The sequence below is a fragment of the Sylvia atricapilla genome, chromosome 3 (assembly GCF_009819655.1).
Source record: "Sylvia atricapilla isolate bSylAtr1 chromosome 3, bSylAtr1.pri, whole genome shotgun sequence".
Classification (NCBI taxonomy): Eukaryota; Metazoa; Chordata; class Aves; order Passeriformes; family Sylviidae; genus Sylvia; species Sylvia atricapilla.
In genome coordinates, this window is record NC_089142.1 from 67,837,073 (window position 1) to 67,855,979 (window position 18,907).

The 18,907-nt window shown below is 36.5% G+C and overlaps 1 protein-coding gene across 1 annotated transcript in view; it reads right to left on the reverse strand.

The window, feature by feature from the left end:
- Positions 1-18,366, reverse strand: part of FMN2 (formin 2) — a 151,215-nt gene extending 132,849 nt beyond the window's left edge. Inside the window, 2 exon segments of the mRNA XM_066314421.1 lie at positions 949-1,115; positions 16,380-18,366. Of these exon segments, the coding sequence (XP_066170518.1) occupies positions 949-1,115; positions 16,380-18,321 (2,109 nt within the window). The 5' untranslated portion in view covers positions 18,322-18,366.
- Between the last annotated feature and the right edge of the window lie 541 nt (positions 18,367-18,907).

An 18,907-nucleotide genomic window follows, 5' to 3' on the forward strand; every position in this document is an offset into this window, starting at 1 on the left:
AAACATATAATATTGTTAGAGGGATCATGGGATGACTTTGTAGATAAAATGCTTTTTAGGAAAGCTTATATAAGAATTCATTGGAAAAAAATGATTTCCCTCAGTTTTCCCTTCACCAGTTGTGTTAAACTATTCTTTAGGAGTGATGAGAAAGATTTAAAGACTTAAGAAGATATGCCAATCCTTTTTTGAGTGTTTGTAACCAAACCTCAACTTAATGTATAGAATAAGGATGATCTTAACTATAACAGAAAAAAAAAATATGTTCATATTTGTACACTGCTTTGAAGCTAATTAGTGAAGAGAAAATCCCTAATTATTGTTAGCCACATAAAACAGTACAAAGTACCACAGGTTACAACAAGAAGACATCCTAATGTTGAATTAATTATCCAAGAGAAAAGAAAAGTATGTCTACACCCAGATTTGTACCAGTAAGCAAATGCCTGGCCAAGTAGCCCACAGTACAGATAACACTTTATTTGGAATGCCAGCATATTTGCATTGACCCCTGCACTATTTTGTATCAAAAGTATTTTCAGGGGAAAAGAAAAACCACCTAGCATAGACATCTATTTTGTGTTCTGTAAAATTTTGTGACATGCTCTTTTCTGATTTTCCTTTGATTTATATTTTTTGGTGAAGCTGCTATTGATGGAAATCTTGGTAGTCATACAAAGTGCTTTGATTCAAAGAAGACAACAATGAAAACTGCAAATGAAGAACAGAATAAGACACGACTTAAAAAGTTAAGAAATCAAGTCACAGGAGAACATTCTTATGTGGATACAAAAGTGTACATACCCAAGCACAGAAAAATAGCTGGGCAGTCTCCTAAAGACAATCTTCATTGAAATGACAAACGGAATTCTTTCAGGAGGGATAAACTATTAGAAAATCCTGTCCTGCTTCACAAAAGAGACAAAAGACAACTCTTTCAGTACTTACATCAAACGTGGGTGTGCTTTGCTTGGCACTCTGGTTACATGGCTCTCTGAAGCAGTCAGTGAAGGGAAGCAAAAGACCCATTGCAATAATGCGAGAACACAGTTTTTCTGCTTCTTCTTGTGGTGCATTTTCCTGCTGGCTGAAGAGCTTTTCCAGTAGAGTTCGTCCTGCCAAGGTGATGAGAGATCAGTAAGAATTTGTAGCTACACACAGGACACAAGCATTTAGGCATTACAATGTGTATTGAAAATCTCAATCATTAGAAGTAAAAAATATTGAATAAAAACCTTAGGAACATATCTGATATAACCTAAAATCATTATGCAGAAATATTTTATATTTATCTGTATATTGATTAATTAATATATTCAAGAAAATATATGTATATATTATATATGCTGGCTGCACTGTAAAGTAGAAACAAAAACCGTGAGCTGTTATTGTAGCATCAGTTTCCTATACAATTGTTCTGAAGGGAAAATCAAGATATTAGTGACAGATGAAGCTTCCTCCAAAGATTTCACACAAAGTTAGTATAGGGTTTAGCTTCTCAACTCCAGGAATGAGTCTTTGTTTTTTAAATCATAAAGTTATTACAGTCTTCAAGAAATTTTGCTCTGTTTCTTTGGAGGAACTCTCAGTAAAAGAATAGTAACAAAAAGAATTCCTAACTATTCTGTATTAAATTGTATTGTATATAGCTCCAGAGTGGTGGAGTGCTCTGAACTAAAATGCAGTGTCACAAGCAGCAATTCAGAGAAGTAAAGCTTTTAAAGAGCAAGAAGATATTTATTCCTCTTATAGGGCCAGATTTCATGATCAAAGTGTTTTGTTATCCAACCAGAACATGAAAGAAAGCATACGTTATAAAATATGTTAGTTGAGAAAACATTAGTGGTTTAAAATATGACAGTTCTTTGTGAGTTTAGTCTGAAATAGACTATAAAATTAGTTACATACTCAGGTTGCAGTAAAACCTATATTGTAAGAATACTAAGTTGCTTAAGCTCTAAAATTTCAGATGCAAAAAGATGCCGAAGTTCAGATTCATATGATATTGAAGAAGAGATGAAATAGATCTACTGAAAGAGAAAAGACAAATGGAGTAATAAAGTTAATTACATGTTTGAGTATAAACTAGCTGGGAATACAGCTCCTAGCTAAATAAGTTTGTATAGCCTGTTTTTTTCCACTCACTCATTCAAAGTCAAAGGTATTTAAAAAAAACCCAAACAAAACCCAAAACTGTGTTAAGAAAGCATTTTAGTGTAATTTAGCATAATACGATAATATTGAGAATTATATTTCTACTGGTTTTTACATACAAGATTTCTCATTGAACATTGACTTTATTAAAAATGGAAAATTTCTCAGGCTTTCTGAACATACTAAAAAGGTTTTTCTTTTAAACATCTGGATGCAGTTTTAAAAGGATGCTGTAAGTGACATTTGGCTAGATGTTCCTGTATTATTTTAACTTCATCTGGCCGTAAACCATAAAATAAACAATGCACTGAAATGGTTGAAGTTGTTTCTAAGATTTTCTCCACATCTAAAGATCTGATAATTATCTGATTATTAGGCCAAGTCTGCTAGCCCTTTATTAGACAAAATACAATACATTCAAGGGAATAAAACTGGAGATAAGTGATGAGATAAACTTATGTGAGACATAAATTTTGTTACGCTTGCCAGTAAGTTTGCCTCTGTTCCTTGGTTACACCACCTAAAATGCAATGCCAACAAAACTGCTTATTTGACATATCCCTCTATCACACTTCAGCTGTTAATTCTTCAAAATAATCTATTAGTTCAAGGCAGTATTTTTTGCTGACCCCAGAAGATCACTTTGCTTACACCTGAAAAGAAAGAATTATGCAAGTAATGACACATTTCTGCATGCTATATTACCCGTGACTATTGAATGTCAGACTTCACGGATTTCCTTTTTTTTTTTCCTCTGGACATTTCAACATTTATATAATCTTATCATGTTTAGAGAGTCTTTTCCTGCATATTCAGAACCAGAAGAACCCCCTCCATTTGTTTGGACCTAATTAGCAGGAACAATATCAGTAAATTACAAAGCTGGAAATGAGGCTTTTTCTCCCTCTTAATACATCCATTCATTTGCTAATTTTTATAGCATTTAACAGTCTTGCTCAAGTTCAAATGCATTGTTCAGAATCTTAATTGCTATTCAGTTGGGGGTTAATTTTTATAGTAGTTTTTAATTATTTTGTAAAAATACTTCAGCATTCAAACAAAATAAAATAAGTATATGTATAAAAAAGTCATTAATGAATTTAATTAATGCAGATTATGGTAGGAGGAATTATACAATTTTGTCCATCTGAGCATGAAGTAGTCTTGGAATAAATATGATAGTAAAAAATATTTAATTATATTAGCAAGTACTTTTTAAGCTAGAAGAATCAACAATTTGATTTAAACAGATTTCAGGCAAATACAAGATTTTGAGCTATAATTTTACATTGTTAGTTTATAAATATAAAATAGCAGCAACAGCTTTTGGCCTCAGACACCTTAATCCCCTCATATAAATAACTTACTTTCAGGTGAAGACGTTTGCAAATAATCTGGAATAATTAAATGATTAATAATTTAATAATTATTAGATAATTGGCTGATTTCTGCTACAGGTTTAAATGGGATGGCAAGCAATTTCTCTTGACTGCCTTTACCTGCCATGAAAGGAGTAAAAACTAAAACCAAGGTCTCCGAGATCTCTTTTTTTCCTAAGCGGTTAAATTATTCCTATTCATGTTTAAAAATTTCTTCCTAGAAATCCCAAGTCATGAAGTTCCTGAACCCTATTCTTACCTTTCCCCTAATTATTTTGGCAAGGAATGGGAAGCATACTAAATTTTTAATTAGATGGGAACTTCAGCTTTAGATCAATCAGTATTCTGAGGATCCTGCCAAAAATCTTGAGCAAGTAAGGCAACTATAAACTCAGGAAATATTTTTTAGGAGCTTAGAATGACTTATTAAACCCCACTAAGGGATAAAAATACTTTTATTTTTTCTTCTCTTGCAAAGGATTACACAATCAATCAACTAAAAGAATGAGAACATGAGATTAATTTGGAAGTATCAGGTATTCTGGCATTCTGTGGATATTTTGTTTAAATTTTGCTACTGTGACTCAGCCAGAATCTTCTGGCTCAGCTTCCAAGTTCCTTTTTCTCCACCTCAATATGATCTGCCTCTTTCTCCCACTCCCATGAAGATGAAGTGCTACTGATCTTGTCTGCTCCACTATGACACAACAAGTCTTCATCCAATCCCTATGATCAAGAATTGAACACCACTGTTCATGAAAGCCATCTCTGTAGAATATGTAATCTATTCGCTACTGAATGAAAATTGCCATGTTCCAGGATGGTTTCCATTCATACTGTCTCCCTGTGTGACGAATGTGGGTGGAAGAGTGTTCAGTATTGTCCACAGAGAAATACAAGCAAATCATGACTCAGTGAATTTACCCTGTACATCTTTGATATGGTCAGAAGACAAGCCTTTCAAAGAGCTACAAGGTGAGCAAGAAAATCCTTAAGAAGCAGCAATATCATAAAAATATTGTTAGCTTTGAATTTGCTTAATTACTGAGGGGAGGAAGAGGCATGAATGGAAGTGAGTTGGAAAAAAACTAGCATAGTCACAGTCATACTGAAAGCACACACACACACGCACTGAGGCACTGCACTACAGCAGAGCTTGCAATAATGCTTCCCTGAGGATCTTGCTGTTATAACCTCACATTTATCTTTCAAGATGTGTCTTCTATCCTCCTTACACCGGATTTGCAAAAGCCCGGGAGCACAGCTGTCAGTGAGCACCAGTTGAGACTAATAACCAAAATTAGTTATACTCCAAAAGCTCCCCCTTCTGCCACTCTCAGTGATTGTCTCTCCAAGAAACCAGAGCACTACACCGCACTTTCACCATTAACACAGCAGTCGCATCACTGGAGACAGGCTTTCCATTTTTATTCTTCCTAATGCAGAGTGAATGGCTTCAGTATAACACCAGTTCTCAACATCCTGTATTCAGTCACCTCGAGAGTTCACTTGACTTATGCACACATTGCTCACATCTTCAAAAGCTGAAATCTGCTTGCTTCCTTTCCCCCAGCTTTCTCCTTTTTCATCCGTTTTAGTAAAATTAGAAATGCTCACACAGCAAAGTGATTTTATGAGCTTTGAAGCCAAATGTACCATAGGCCTTGTTCTATTTTTGAGAGACAGTACAGGAAATAAAGGAAAAAGAAATGGACAAAATGGTGAATTTCCACAATATTTTCTTTTAGTCTTGCAAAATGTGAAAAGACAGTTGTGGGCTTCCTATGGTTTCTCATTTAGAAAGGATTTCACTTATGAATGTAACTTTATAAACAAAAAACTAACAACAAAAAACCCCACCCCAAACTAAAAAACAGAGAGAAAATAGGAGGGGGAGAAAAAAGTGTTGCATTCAAAAGTTAGGAAATTCTGTACTTCAGCTATCTGCTGTTCCATATTAGTCAAAATTATTCCTTCATTCCAATTCTTTTTCCATCTCCTTTTCTGTGCATGCTGCCAGCAAGGTGGAGCCTAACTCAGGTCTCAGTTATCCAGCAAAGCACCTGAATGGTGCAGCACCAAACATGCCCCAGAATGCCAGAAGAGGACAAACATGCCAGAGAGACAAAAATACTGCAAAGATGTTCATATTTTTAGCTGAGAGAGCAGTTGCAAGTACATGTAATTTCTTAAAAATATTTCAGTACATATTCACACATTCATCATATTTGCCCAAACTATGCAGCAGAAGCTTAATTAATAATTTTTCAGGACAAATCAACCACACTCCATTTTCCCTTTTTGCTGGTCTATGTACTTTACTAGGTCTCAAACATATCAAGCACACTAGTATTTTTCATATAAAATTATTACCCCAATGATAAAGACATATTAAAGTACTTTAATGTTTTCCTTTCATTTCCCAATCTTTTCAAATTTCCAGTTTTTCAGCTAACCTGTACCACTCAGGCTTAATATGATGTGCAACACATGACTGCTGAGAAAGAAGAGGTTTTCCAAGATGCACATGTAACCTGGGAAATGAAACAGAAATTGGTATTCTAGTCAACTTTTCTTCAAATAATAAGCCCAAGTACAGCATAAGTGCATATTAAATATGCATTTGCGGTATAAAAGAAGCAATTTAATTTTGCCTGTTGTTCGCCTGAGGATTGACCTGGGAGATTATGCCCAATATTCCAGGATTAGAAACTTTATTTATTGTTCTTTTTCACTGTAGAGTTTCTAATCCTCTTCTGATTTAGATTCCTAAACTGTTCTAGATTTCTCATCCTGTGAGGTTGCTTTAGCTGTTTTGTTTTCTTTTTTAAAATTTTTTTTAGGGATTGAATTTTTTATTGACAGATACTTTCCTAAAATCATGTGACAGATTTCTCACAGCCTGGTTACATAAAACATGGAAAACCTAGTAAGGAACAGGCCTCCACACAATATAGTTTCATAACAACAAAAAACCCAACAAACAAAAACCCCAAACCAACAAACAAAACAAAACAAACAAACAAAAAACCCCCACAAAAACCAACAAAAAAAAGGCACCAAAAAAAAAAAAAAAAACCCAACAAAAAAAACCAAACCAAACCAAACAAACAAAAAAAACCCCCTCAGCTTTGAATAAAAACAAAATAAAATATGTTTTAAGCATATAATTTCCAGGCAATGTAAACCTTAAATATAACAAAATTAGTAAATGTCTAGACATAGGGCACATATTGGTATAATACTGTCAAATATATTTCCTTTTGTTCTTATTATCAGTATAATAGCTGATTTCTACCTTCACTGGTGGCATAAAAGCCTGTGTTTCTAAGGGGAAATAAAGCCCCACAGATATTATATATGGATATATTTATACTGTATATTGTCATATTATACATAAATTTTTTTTTTCGTATTTATATCTTATATTTCAGTATTTAGAACATTAATAAAGTGAGGGATGTCTGGAAATACCAATGAAGATTTTCCTTCCTTCTCTGATGTTCTGCCTCCAGATTCCCTGGCTGTGTTCACATGGTATGAACTAAACCCACACATCATCTTAAATTCAGAAGTCAAAGTAGAAAGCCTGTCTAAGCGTGAGAATTAAGAAAAAGACATATCAACACTATCTCCCTCATTCCCGCAGTTTTCTATGTCTGCCTACGCACAATTCAATGTAATTTTAAAGTCAGAAATATCTATTTATTAAGTTAAACTCAAGAAGGTATTGATTGAATACATTCATGGACTATTCAAACAACTAGAATAAAATTATAAATTATTCATTTTACATTTATCAGTCCTGTACCTGATTGCCACAGTAAACACTATGTTTTACTTTTGCCAAGTTGTCTGAATTTCTTGGCATCTCAATCTCATTCTGTCTACAATGTTTTATCTCTCAAAGTATCCTTGTTGAGCATTAAAATTTTTCCATGTAACTCTTCACTATCTCTAAGGATAGGACCAGAATAGATCAAACCCTGTGCAACTCAAGCAGGTATTTTTCCCTTTATTTTACCCTTACAATTATCACTAAAAAACTTTAACAGATTCTGGGTTCTGCAAGACAGTTTAGTAAGCGTATAACTGATTTTTAAACTCTGCTAAGAACGAGCAACATATTACACAGAAGAAGAAAGCATCACATAATGCTAACAGCTTGAAGTGCTTGAGACATCCAAAAGAGAGCTAGGGAACACGTGTGCATGCTCACTTCTGGAAACAAGGGCATTAGCTGCCACTGGAAGAGAATCCTACCACTGCCCCAGGGGCCACTACAGTGCATGTAGGGCAAAAGTAGCACCTCATTCAAATGGCCCTGAAATTCTTCCAGAGATGCCCTGATGGAAAAAGTGGAGGTCTGACAAAATTTGAAAAAAGGAATCTCCAAAAATCCAGGTGAAAAAGAGAGATCAGTGAATTAAGGAAGTAAAAATTCACCCCAGAAAAGGATGCTACAAACAGCTTTCAAAAAACCAGCATCTCCTACTTGATCTACAGTTTTCCCTGACTGAACCAAACAGCTGTATTTTAAAACAACCTGTTTATTTGTGCTGACTATGAGACATGACAACACTACCAATTTCAGCATATAACCCAGTTGTCTGTTATAAGATTACTTAAACATACACCATATTTCCACAAATCATGCTAGAAAGCATGTGAAAATCTAATCAATGCAGACCTTCATCCTGATAAATGAAATCCTAAGGTCAGCTCAGTTCCTAATCTTGAAATTTGTCTCATAATATAGAAAGACAGAAGTAGAATGAGAATTTTACTTGGTAGTGAAAATATCAAGTCCTACAAGTGCTATGGTGAGGACAAAGGTCAGAACACAGATTTACTCTTGTGTTAATTATGTAATAAACTTTCCACAGTCTGACTGAGCCCATCAATCACAACACTAGGGGGGAGCAGGCCAAAATGACACTGCTCCTCTGGTGGCAGTGAAGTAACATGACAGAGTCCCTTATCTAAAACCACCAGGACTTTTCTTCTTAAGACAAATGATTTGCAGTGTTACCACTATGTATGGAAATGCACATTAATGCCTTCTTACCACTCTTGTGTTGTATAGAAAGCAGCTGTAAATAAAACATTATCAACGTAGTCTTATTGATCTTTGCTAAAACCATGCTGTATTTTGTTGTTTTTCTTTACCCTTTTGTCATAAACTCAATAGTTAATTATATTTTATCATTTCCTCCTTCAAGATTTGTTCCAAAGACTTGCTTGCTGTTGCAGTCAAAATACATGATGAAAATTGGCTTAATTATTTGCAATAACATTTTACCTTTTATAAAAAACAGGTATTATATCTTTGCCATCACCAGAGCTTCAAAATATATTAAAATATTTGTGATAGGCTGTGACAGTACTTTCAGCATTCTTCCAGATTAGCAAGTCTATGAGGCACTGTCTCCCTAACTTGAACATAAGCTCCTTGAAATTTTTCATGGTGACTTGCTTTCATGGTGACTAAGATTTTACACCTTTCCCCCACAGTGAATTTTCTTACATATGACATATGTATAACAGAATAAGCTGAGACAGAATATTAAACTATTCTTTCATCCCTAAATTTGCTATATGTCATTTAGTGACATATATATATGTGACATATATAGGAAAAGGTAAGAATACCTCTTTCAAAAGCTTTCATATAGCAACTTTAAGAAGCTTAAGATTTTAAAATTATTTTTAAATACCAGAAAATTCCTAAATTATGATATAGCAGTGACACAGACTACAAAGTGTCTTTCTGAAAACATCAACAAGATGCCCCTCCACCCCAACGTTAAATGAGGTGTCCTCTAACCTTGATTTCTCTTCAGATTCTAATGCAGTATCATTGCAGCTTAGACAGGTACATTTATAAACCTTCCTTAATTATATCAATTTATTATGAAGGAGAACCTATATCTGCCTACCCAATCTTTTAGGCACCATATGCATCTTTGGCAAATTTCATATTGTGTTTTCCAGGTACTTAGCTTCCTCTCAGCAAGTATTTAATTCTGCCCTCTTTACCCTTTTAGTTTCTGTGGTGATTTGTGATGTGAAGGCAGCAGTCTGTGCCAGGTTCTCACAGACTGCTGGAAAGCTACAATTCTTGATGTCTAGCTCTTTTAAAGTAAGAAGCACTCTGATGTGTTTTTGACCAACAAAATCTTTTGTCAGTCCAACCTGATACACATTGTTCCTTACAACACAAATTTGTAAAACTTTATTCCCAACGGTTGGATATTTATTCCACATTCAATACAGTCTGGCCTCTCTCTGCCTTAGAAGTAAATTCATCCGTGTGCTCAAGCTACCAAAAGTCACAAGGCACAACTGAACTCAACCAAATCACGAAGTCTTTAAAGTGGGACACAAATAACACATTTCCTTCAACCTACTCATTGGCTCCCAGGCATGCCTTAGCTTTCTTTCCCCTCCAGGACCTGTGTTGCCAAGGCGTGCTAATGTCCAAATTTAATATCTGCTTTTTAATAGTTATCAATATATACAAAAGCTTTTCTTTGTATTCATAAACAAAAAAAAGTTAGATGAAGAAAGGGGGAAAGCAGAAAGTTAGAACTACATTCCAGAAAACCAAAAATGAGATGCGCACATTTATTAATTTGTGCAGATATGTTCTTCTAGACTTCATTTGAAGAAAACCTAGAAACACAACTCCCTTGCTGTGTGTGACTGGGCTTTAATTTTCTTTCACTGATGTAATCAAATATTTCCCTCAACAATTTCTCAGCATAAGTTATTTCTTGACTCTTTGCATGACAAAATAGCACTTGGATACACAACCTCTTTTATGAAGGCAATGTTTTGGGGTTTTTCCCTTTTTTCTTCCATGACCTTTAAGAGATTTTAATCTAGACAGTTATTGTGATACTACAGCATAGATTTCTTTTTTACAGTGATTTTTTTTCCTTATCAGTGCAAGGAATAGGAAAGGATACGTGTGTCTTTTTCCCTAGTACACAGTATCTCTGCATCTTCAAGAGATATTTGAGACAGATCTCAGCATCCAAAGAACTCTAGAATGAAAGATGCCTTCTGTAATTAGTTCCACAGTAAAGTTATCTGTGTTTTCTCCTGATTCAAATTCATACCAGATTCAGAGTGCTGGCACTCCTGATAACTTTTATATAGATCTCAATATTAAAAAAAAAAAAAAAATCATACTTATACTGACAAATAAGAATGTCTCAATAAATCTCATTTGTGACTAGTCTCCTGCCACTACTCAGCTGTATGTGTCAAGATGTCAAAAAGATGAAATTCTCAATATTTATGTATTTCTTCTATATTTCTGTATTTACATTTAGCTTTATACATATTAGGGTTTAGTTTTACAATTTGTGATATTTACACGCACCACTGCTTCTTACTGTTGCAAAACTGCTAACTTACTTAATGATTCCCCTGCTGTGCAACTACAAATTAAAGAAGTCATGGTCAGTATATATCTGAGAATAAAACAAGATTTAACATCAGAAAACATAATCCACTTCCTGGTCACAAAGCCTAGCTATTTTCATCAGTGTGAAGAAAAAATTCTGGACAGCAGCAATGTGGAAATAAAATTAGGAACAGTCATTTTTTCACTCAAGGTAACACAGCCCACCTCCTTGTCCCTAATTTTCTTTACATGAACTGCAACGTAGGAATGCAGGAAGCTGCTGCTACTGCTTAGAGAAAATAATAGCATGATACAGCTCCTGAACCCACTTTGCTGCCATTTCTAAAACATTTAATGAAATGCATCTGGCCTTCTATTATCATATGAAGAGGCAGGAATGAAGTGACACAATGTAAAGTCTTAACATCTGTCCATCACCTTCCTTTCACAGCTTCTTTCTGCTTCTGCCCTGGTCCCTTTGTACCAGCTCAGCCCATTCCCAAAAAAGATCAACTGGCCGCATAAAAGTAAGTTTCTGGAAACTTGCAGTCCAGCTAACTGCTACAGAATGATGTTTTTAAATGTACCTAAAAATAACCAGAGCTGCAGTCACCCACACCTACACGTATAGAGTTCATCACTGCTACTCCTTATGTAAGCTTATGAAATTTTGGCGGAAGTAGTTCATAAGAAGTACACTTGGCCATATCCTGAGCTCGATTGAAACACTAAACAAACAAAATAGTTTGGGTAGCTAGTATTTCTGTACTTTTCTATCACTATGATTCACATTAAAACTTAATCGTTCATATATAGTCAATCTAAAATATCCCTAGAGTTGCTTTTCAAATCCAAGTTTATTTTTCCTTAGACAGAACAGCACAGGAAAAAAAAAAAAAAAAAGGACTGTTTCAAGAAATAGTTTGGTTTTTGTTTTGTTTTGTTTTTCCAGCAAATGGGTCCTAGACAAAGTTGTGTTTTTTTTTTTTTTAATAGACCAACCATGACCCAAGATATTAAAAAAACATGCACATTAAAAAAAATAATAAAGCACTATTAGATCCAAGAAATATAATCAAACAAGCTCCACATAATTATTCCCACTGTAATAGTCCACTGCTCGTTTCACAGAAATGAAGTCACTTAAGAACACAATAACTTTTAATGGTCAATCCCAGACAGATTGTTTGTGTGACAGATATTCTAGTGGTACTGTCTCAGAACCAAGTAGAGATGCATAGACCAGCTATAAATTGCCCATTTTCCTTTCCCCCTGCACACCCCAAAAAAGACCATCGGACAACCAAGACTACACATTCTTACTCTGAACACACCAGGCTGGCAGTCATACCTCAGAATGTGGTGCTGCTCAGAATGTGGTTGCCCAAAGGATAGAGCCACTCAATCCCATGACCAAAACCTGCTACTCCCAATGAAGTTCTAGATAAAGATCAAAGTACTAATCATGAGATCCCACCAAAACAAGCCTGCGGCAGTGCTGAATTCCAGTGCAACTACTCATGTGCCTCCAAATCCCATATTGCAGTGCTGGCACAGTAACACCAAAGTAACTTATCAGCACTCAACAGTCTTTCAATAACCTACTGCAGCCTACTTTTAAACACATTTTAGTGCAGTGGAAGTGCAGTGTTGGAGCGGTTCCCCACCCCAAGTTTTGTGTGTACTAGGCAAAAAGAGGAGGATCTTTCCCTTCAGATGCTTGCTAGCAGCACTCAGTGCAGCATGTGATCACATAGCACATGTAGGATTGCTGTTGGGCAGCTCCCTTAGCTAGAGGAGGTTACACCTCATCTGATAAAAGAATCAGTTGTGTTACTGCTAACAAACATCAGCAAACCATAAGTAATCTTAAATAACAGCTGCAGGATAAACAGCCTACTCAGGATGCCAACAGATACAAATCCATATTGTGTGCAGCATCACATGAATCAGAAAGAAAAAAAGCCTTGAAAAAGCATTTAAAAATATCTGCTTTATGTCTCAGAAAAACTTTGATCCAGTGCTTTCAAGCTTTCACATACTTATGTTTGTATATGCCTGTAGACACTGTATAGCAATTGCAATTAGGAAGATAGCATTAGCACAGTATAAAAGTGAGATAAAGTGGCAGAGATCAGAAAGCAGACATGAGTGCACAAGGATAGCACTGGCTTCAGGTGCTGTTTTATGTTAACCAGACTTTTCATTTGTCTCCTCTTTACAGATAGAGCAGAAATAAATATAGATCCCTGAAGAAAAAATTTTAAGATAAATTATCTGTTTGAAAGAGCTCCATGCAGCAAGTGTGTTACAACCAGCCAACAGAGATTAGGAAGGGCATGGGTTTGTCTGGGTCAAGTTTAATTACCATCTGGGGCAGCTGATGGGACTCATTCAATTTATGTAAAAGACACCCTTATTAGCTCCTCTACAATCACTGCACCTCAAATTAATGCAAGAATGAAATTCTTTTTACTAAATCTGTCTATTGGAGCTTTCATTTCAATTATGCTGATGTTTGGAAACAATCAATTTCGTTTTCCCATCAAGACAGTCTCTTCACATTAGCGCAAATCATTCACTGCCACACTCCATAGTGAGAACCAACTCTTGTTGAGCTCTTGTTCTCCTGGGACCATGATATAAAAACCATGGCCCCACTGTGCATTGGGTAATCTAGGACTTGTAATTACTGTCACTACAAATTCAAATACAGCTGTTCACATTAAAAAAATTAAATAGATCCAACACCTGAATTACAAAATGCCCATAAACTTGTCCATACCACGTTTCTAAGAAATACATCAAATTCAAAATACTGTACTTTCCTTCTTATATAAAGAAAAATTAAAATATGCAAAGTCTCTGCCATTCCAGTCCTTGGCTTCCATCTACATTTTACATTAAGGCAGTCTTAAACAGCTCATATAGCTCACTGTGAAAACCAAATGGGACAGAGCCAAACCACAACACGGTACAAAAGTAGGCCAATCATCTGCATAGAACCTGCTGTCATTGAAATCAATGATAAAGTGTTGTGGAATATTTTACTTGATTCCAGTTAGAAATGCAGAGCAATGCTGCAGTCACTGCACAGCAAAATGGGATTTAATGCTGTAGGCAAGAAGCAGTTTGGGAGTGGCTTTGCTTTGTTTTGGGGTTTTTTTTAAGCTAGAAATATTCCACTATAGAGAATGTTATTTCTAAAAGCCTGATGCTAATCCCCAAATCAATGTATCTCATGTATGCAAGTTTGAAATTGAAAAATACAATATCTTTCACAAGTAAAGAATATAAAAAATAATTAAAATAATTAAAATATTTAAAAATATTAAAAAGAGTACTTTACTGAATGAGTCACTCAAATTACAAGGAAATTATTTTTGCAATCATTGCTGTGCAGAATGACTTACTTAAAGAGACTTTTCTGGTCTTAAAGCAATAGCAGTTTATGCAAACAGTAATGTGAAGTTTAATTTCCCTTTTCTATGTACACCAGTTGTTCTTTTTAAATTCTTGATAAATTATAGCTTGTAAATACATTTTTAAAATATCTGAATGGCCAAACAGAGATGAGTCATTTCCAGTTCCCTCACTTTAAGCTTTTTTGCATGAACTGAAAGATATAATTGTCCTCTGCCCGTAAAGACAGCTGGTATGTACATGCAAATGAGGGTCACTGTAATTTCCATAAGAGATAGAACTACTGTTGCATTGGACACTGGTCCCTTCACAATAACAGTCTAAAGCATTGGTGGGAAAAAAAAAAAAACCAAACCAAAACCAAAATTGTTAGTAAGTAAATCAAAACCTTGTGAGGAAGTGTGGAAAAATCTATTTCCAAGAAAACAGGTATCTAAAAAGAAATACTATGTTCCTGAAGTTGGCCACATAAAATTTATTTCCATCATAGCACCACCATAAAATCTAATTACTGATGTGGCAATTAAAAATTTTCTCAGTTGTTTATATGCTATCAAATGTTGATAGCTAAAAAAAATCAACAACCACTGTGCTTTTTATATGCTATAAATCTGAAAGTAGTGAACACCTCAAACTGGAAAAGTTTAGGTAGCATTTCTGAAATTAAGTGTAAGAAACAGATGAAAGGGATTTAAAAGAAAAAAAGAGATTCAGCTCACTTTACACAGGGATAGTCTCAGAGGGGTCTGTTTTTTTCTGTGTTAAAAATTTGAATTCTAATTTTCTAGACTGAAGTTAGGGATTTTTGCTCAAAGCTACTGAAGAAAGAAAGGAAGCATTGTAATTTGAATCTAGAAAATAATTTTGGTTATATATAAATCATAGTCTTTTGTTCACTTTTCATAAAAGCACAAAAATAATCTCACTCCATTTTTTGCAAAGAGCTTGTGCACATATATGGTTGCTGTGCTCGTGCATCTAGAACTGACTTCATTCAAAACAAAACTGACTTTATCTAATAGCAGGTGCTCTTAGGGTATGTTCTCTTAGTTCTACAGATTCCTTAAGTGAAAAATATATGGAATATTTTGCTGAGTTTTCTCTGTACACACACTTCCTATGTGGCAGAAATGTTCCTATTTATGCACATATTACCTTTAGAAAGAAACTTCAGGCTGGGGGAAGACAAGGGAAAAAAACCCTCAGAGTGAAGGAAAATATAAACATCTACTCACACTACTTCATTTGTGAACTTTCTACTCCTGTGTCTTTGTGACAGGATGCAAGCTGCCTAACAGACAAGGTAAAGAATACTTTACTGAATGAGTCACCTTATGTAGCCTGAGCAGCAGGCTGTCACAGCTAATTGTACAACCCCCAGTTTCCCTTCTCCTACCCTATTTTTGCTGCTTTTCAATGCATTAACATTTCTTTCTTCTCCTCCTTCCCCCTTCTGAAGAGGAAATTGGTTCCTTTCTGAAGTGCTGTCCATCTGTGCTTGCATGGCTTTTTCCTTTTTGTACTAGGCAAATCCTCCTCATTGCCTCAGTCTAACACCAGGTGCAGCTCTCATAAGTTTACAGTACACTAGAACAGCACCTAGCCCAAGAAAACCCCAAACATGATCCTGGTTACAGAAAGCTTTGCATTTGAAAGATCTATTTATGCAGAGAGCTGGTTCTGCCTACAACAGTGCAGATTTTAGCATTTTTCAACAAGAATAATTTAAGGCATTCAGCCTTTTCCTCCAGGATGTAGACAAAGGAGACAAGCAGAAAGAAAAACTTCAAAGAGTTATGCACTTCCTTTTCTGGTAGTACTGCCAGACTGATGAAATGTGACTGTGTTTGTAAGATCAGGCCTTGGATTTTAAAGCTGTCAGCACACATACAGATGATAATGCATACAAAGTTTTGCATGTGATGAATTAAAGTATTTTAAAAATATTTAAAAAGCTGTTGTGGGGAAGAAAAACCAGCCCAAAACAATCCTTAATAGATATCACTCACCTGAAAAGACATTGGGAAATGTCTCTGTAGAAGCCTGGACCCCTGAGGACTTTCTTGAATGAGTCAAAGGCACTCTTTCTGTTTGAAGTTTCTCTCTAAACCCCTTGTGCTCCAAATAGTCTGCAGAGCTCACCTTCTCTGTTATCTCACTCTTGTGATTAGACACCTCTTCTGTCCAGTCTGCAGAACGACTGAACAAACCTGCCAAACTAGCAGACCTCTTCTTCCTGATTGATACTTTCTCCTTTTTGTGGAAGGACTCCTGCCTCCTTGTGACAAGCGGGCTCTGGGATGGGGAGGGAGAAGGTGAATGGTTGGGAGAACTCAGTTGCCTAGTTGTGGTTTTGATGTAACAGGGATTAATTAGATAGGGCTTAAAACATCGGGAACCAAGCATCGGACTGTCTGCTGTTCCTTCAGAGGACACACTGCCATTTTTCATTTCTGTGGATAAACCATTATGCAGCTCATCTTGACTGGCAGACAGAGAGCATTTCCCTTCCTGAGTCTCAGGAGCATGGTCACGGCCTGCATCTGAAATATCACCCTCCGTCACTGAACCCTGAAAATCAACAGCCTGCACTTCAGCAATTTTAGCCTCAGCATCTGCCACTGAAGTTGGAAAAGGTTGTGCAGAGCTGTGTGTCTGAGACCCGTTTTCCACTGCAGCTCCATTCAAACCGTCTTGTAGTTCACTGGCTCCAGCATCCACTCCAGCCACGAGCTGCTCCTCGATCAATAGCTGGCGTTCCTGCGTTTCAAATACGCCGTTACCAGGAGAGCCTGTGCCATTTACCGCTTCTTTCGGTTCACGTTCAGTCGCACAGGAGACGGGAATGTTTTCCACAATTTCCGATACCGCTGGAAAAGCCCCCTCAGTGTCTGGGCTCCTCTCTTTGTCAGTGGTAGTTACTGAAAAAAACCGTTCAAAATCTAAGGGGGTTGCTTGAGAATTAGCCATGTGTCGGCCCATTGTTTTGGTGACAAGGTCCTCAGTTCCAATGTTAATTGCCCCCTGCTGCTGCTGCTGCTGCAGTCTAATAGCTTGCTGGATATCAGAAAGCAAATCCTCTTGTTCTGCGGCTGAATGGAAACTGTATATATCCGTATCAGAGCCAGAGCTGGTCCTTTGTCCATCCTGTGTCTCTGCAGCAGCTGGAACAGTTTCATTTCTGATTTCAAAATGTTCAACATCTGTGTCTGAGAGACCCCCTTCATCTGCAGAGATGCTTATATCGGGAGTTTTGGTTACAATTGAATGAGTACTGTCCATCTCCCCAGGCTGCAAGGCCTGGCTCTCCAAAACATCCTCCCGTGAACTGCTATTCCCATCTTTAGCCTTGGACAGATTTTTTCTGATCCTCAGATTTGAAAACACAGAGGGCCTGGAGTCCGACTTACCCTTCTTCTTGCCCGATTCGCTTCCCTTTGCATGCTTCCCCAGTCCCCTTCTGCCTCCCGATACCTTCTTTGTGCCGTCCGTATCCCTGGGCCCAGAGGCATCTTCTCCTCCTTCTTGCACATCACCTGCATTTTTCTTTAGCTTCCCATCTTGATTCCCCATGATTTTCCGCGGTGCAGCACCTTTGGCAATCAAGCCATCCTCCCGGATTCCATCCCTTTGGCCCGCGGGCGAGATCCCCTCTAGCGATCCAGGTTTGTTTTCAAGCGGTGGTGATGCAAGCGAGGCAAAGGCTTGCTGTGCCTCTCTCCCATCTGCTAGAGCTGCCTTTTTGCATAATGTGCTGCTTGCGCTGGGCTCCGCTGGGACATGCTCAGTGCAGCACTCCGGGCTGCAGACAGCTCCTTCCAATGGCTGCTGCTCCTGGAGCTGCCTGCTCGCCGGGTTCCTCCTGCACTCTTGCTGCTTCAGGAAGGATTCTGTGAAAAGTGTTTCCTTTATAAAAGTCACTTCTTTTTCCACCGTTTTTATTGCCTGCATTGCAAGCTCAGCTTGTCAGCAAATCATTTATGATTTCAGCACTTCAAGCTCCTGAAGGGAAAAAGGAGGGGGGGAAGAAAAAGTTAAAGCAAGATACTTTAATTACTCTGCAACTGCCCTGCAATTACTAAAACAAATAAACTAACAAACTGGGAAAAAGAAATAATTATGATTACTTAATAGTTTATAAGGTGCTTAAGCATATGCTGCTTTGACAGATTACACAGTACCCCTGGTGATTTATATGCTTGCTTTTTAAAGCCCACCAAAACAATACATAATTTTAAAAGAAGAGTCATTCTCCTTTTAAAGGAGATAAAATAAAGATAATAAGCAGAAAGTTCTTTCCACAATTTTAAAGAATTGCACTTAAAATTCAGAGCATTGTGGTAATTACACCATAAAAAGTCTCCCACAATTTGTATTCTGAGAAGGTAGATATACTATTATTCCCAGGAGAATCAACTCATCAATATTAAAACACACCACCATTGTTTTCCTTGATAAGAACATCTGGCACGAAACAAGATAAAACAAACAAGAAAAATAACAGTATTCAAATGTAACTAAGGGAAAAGATACAGTA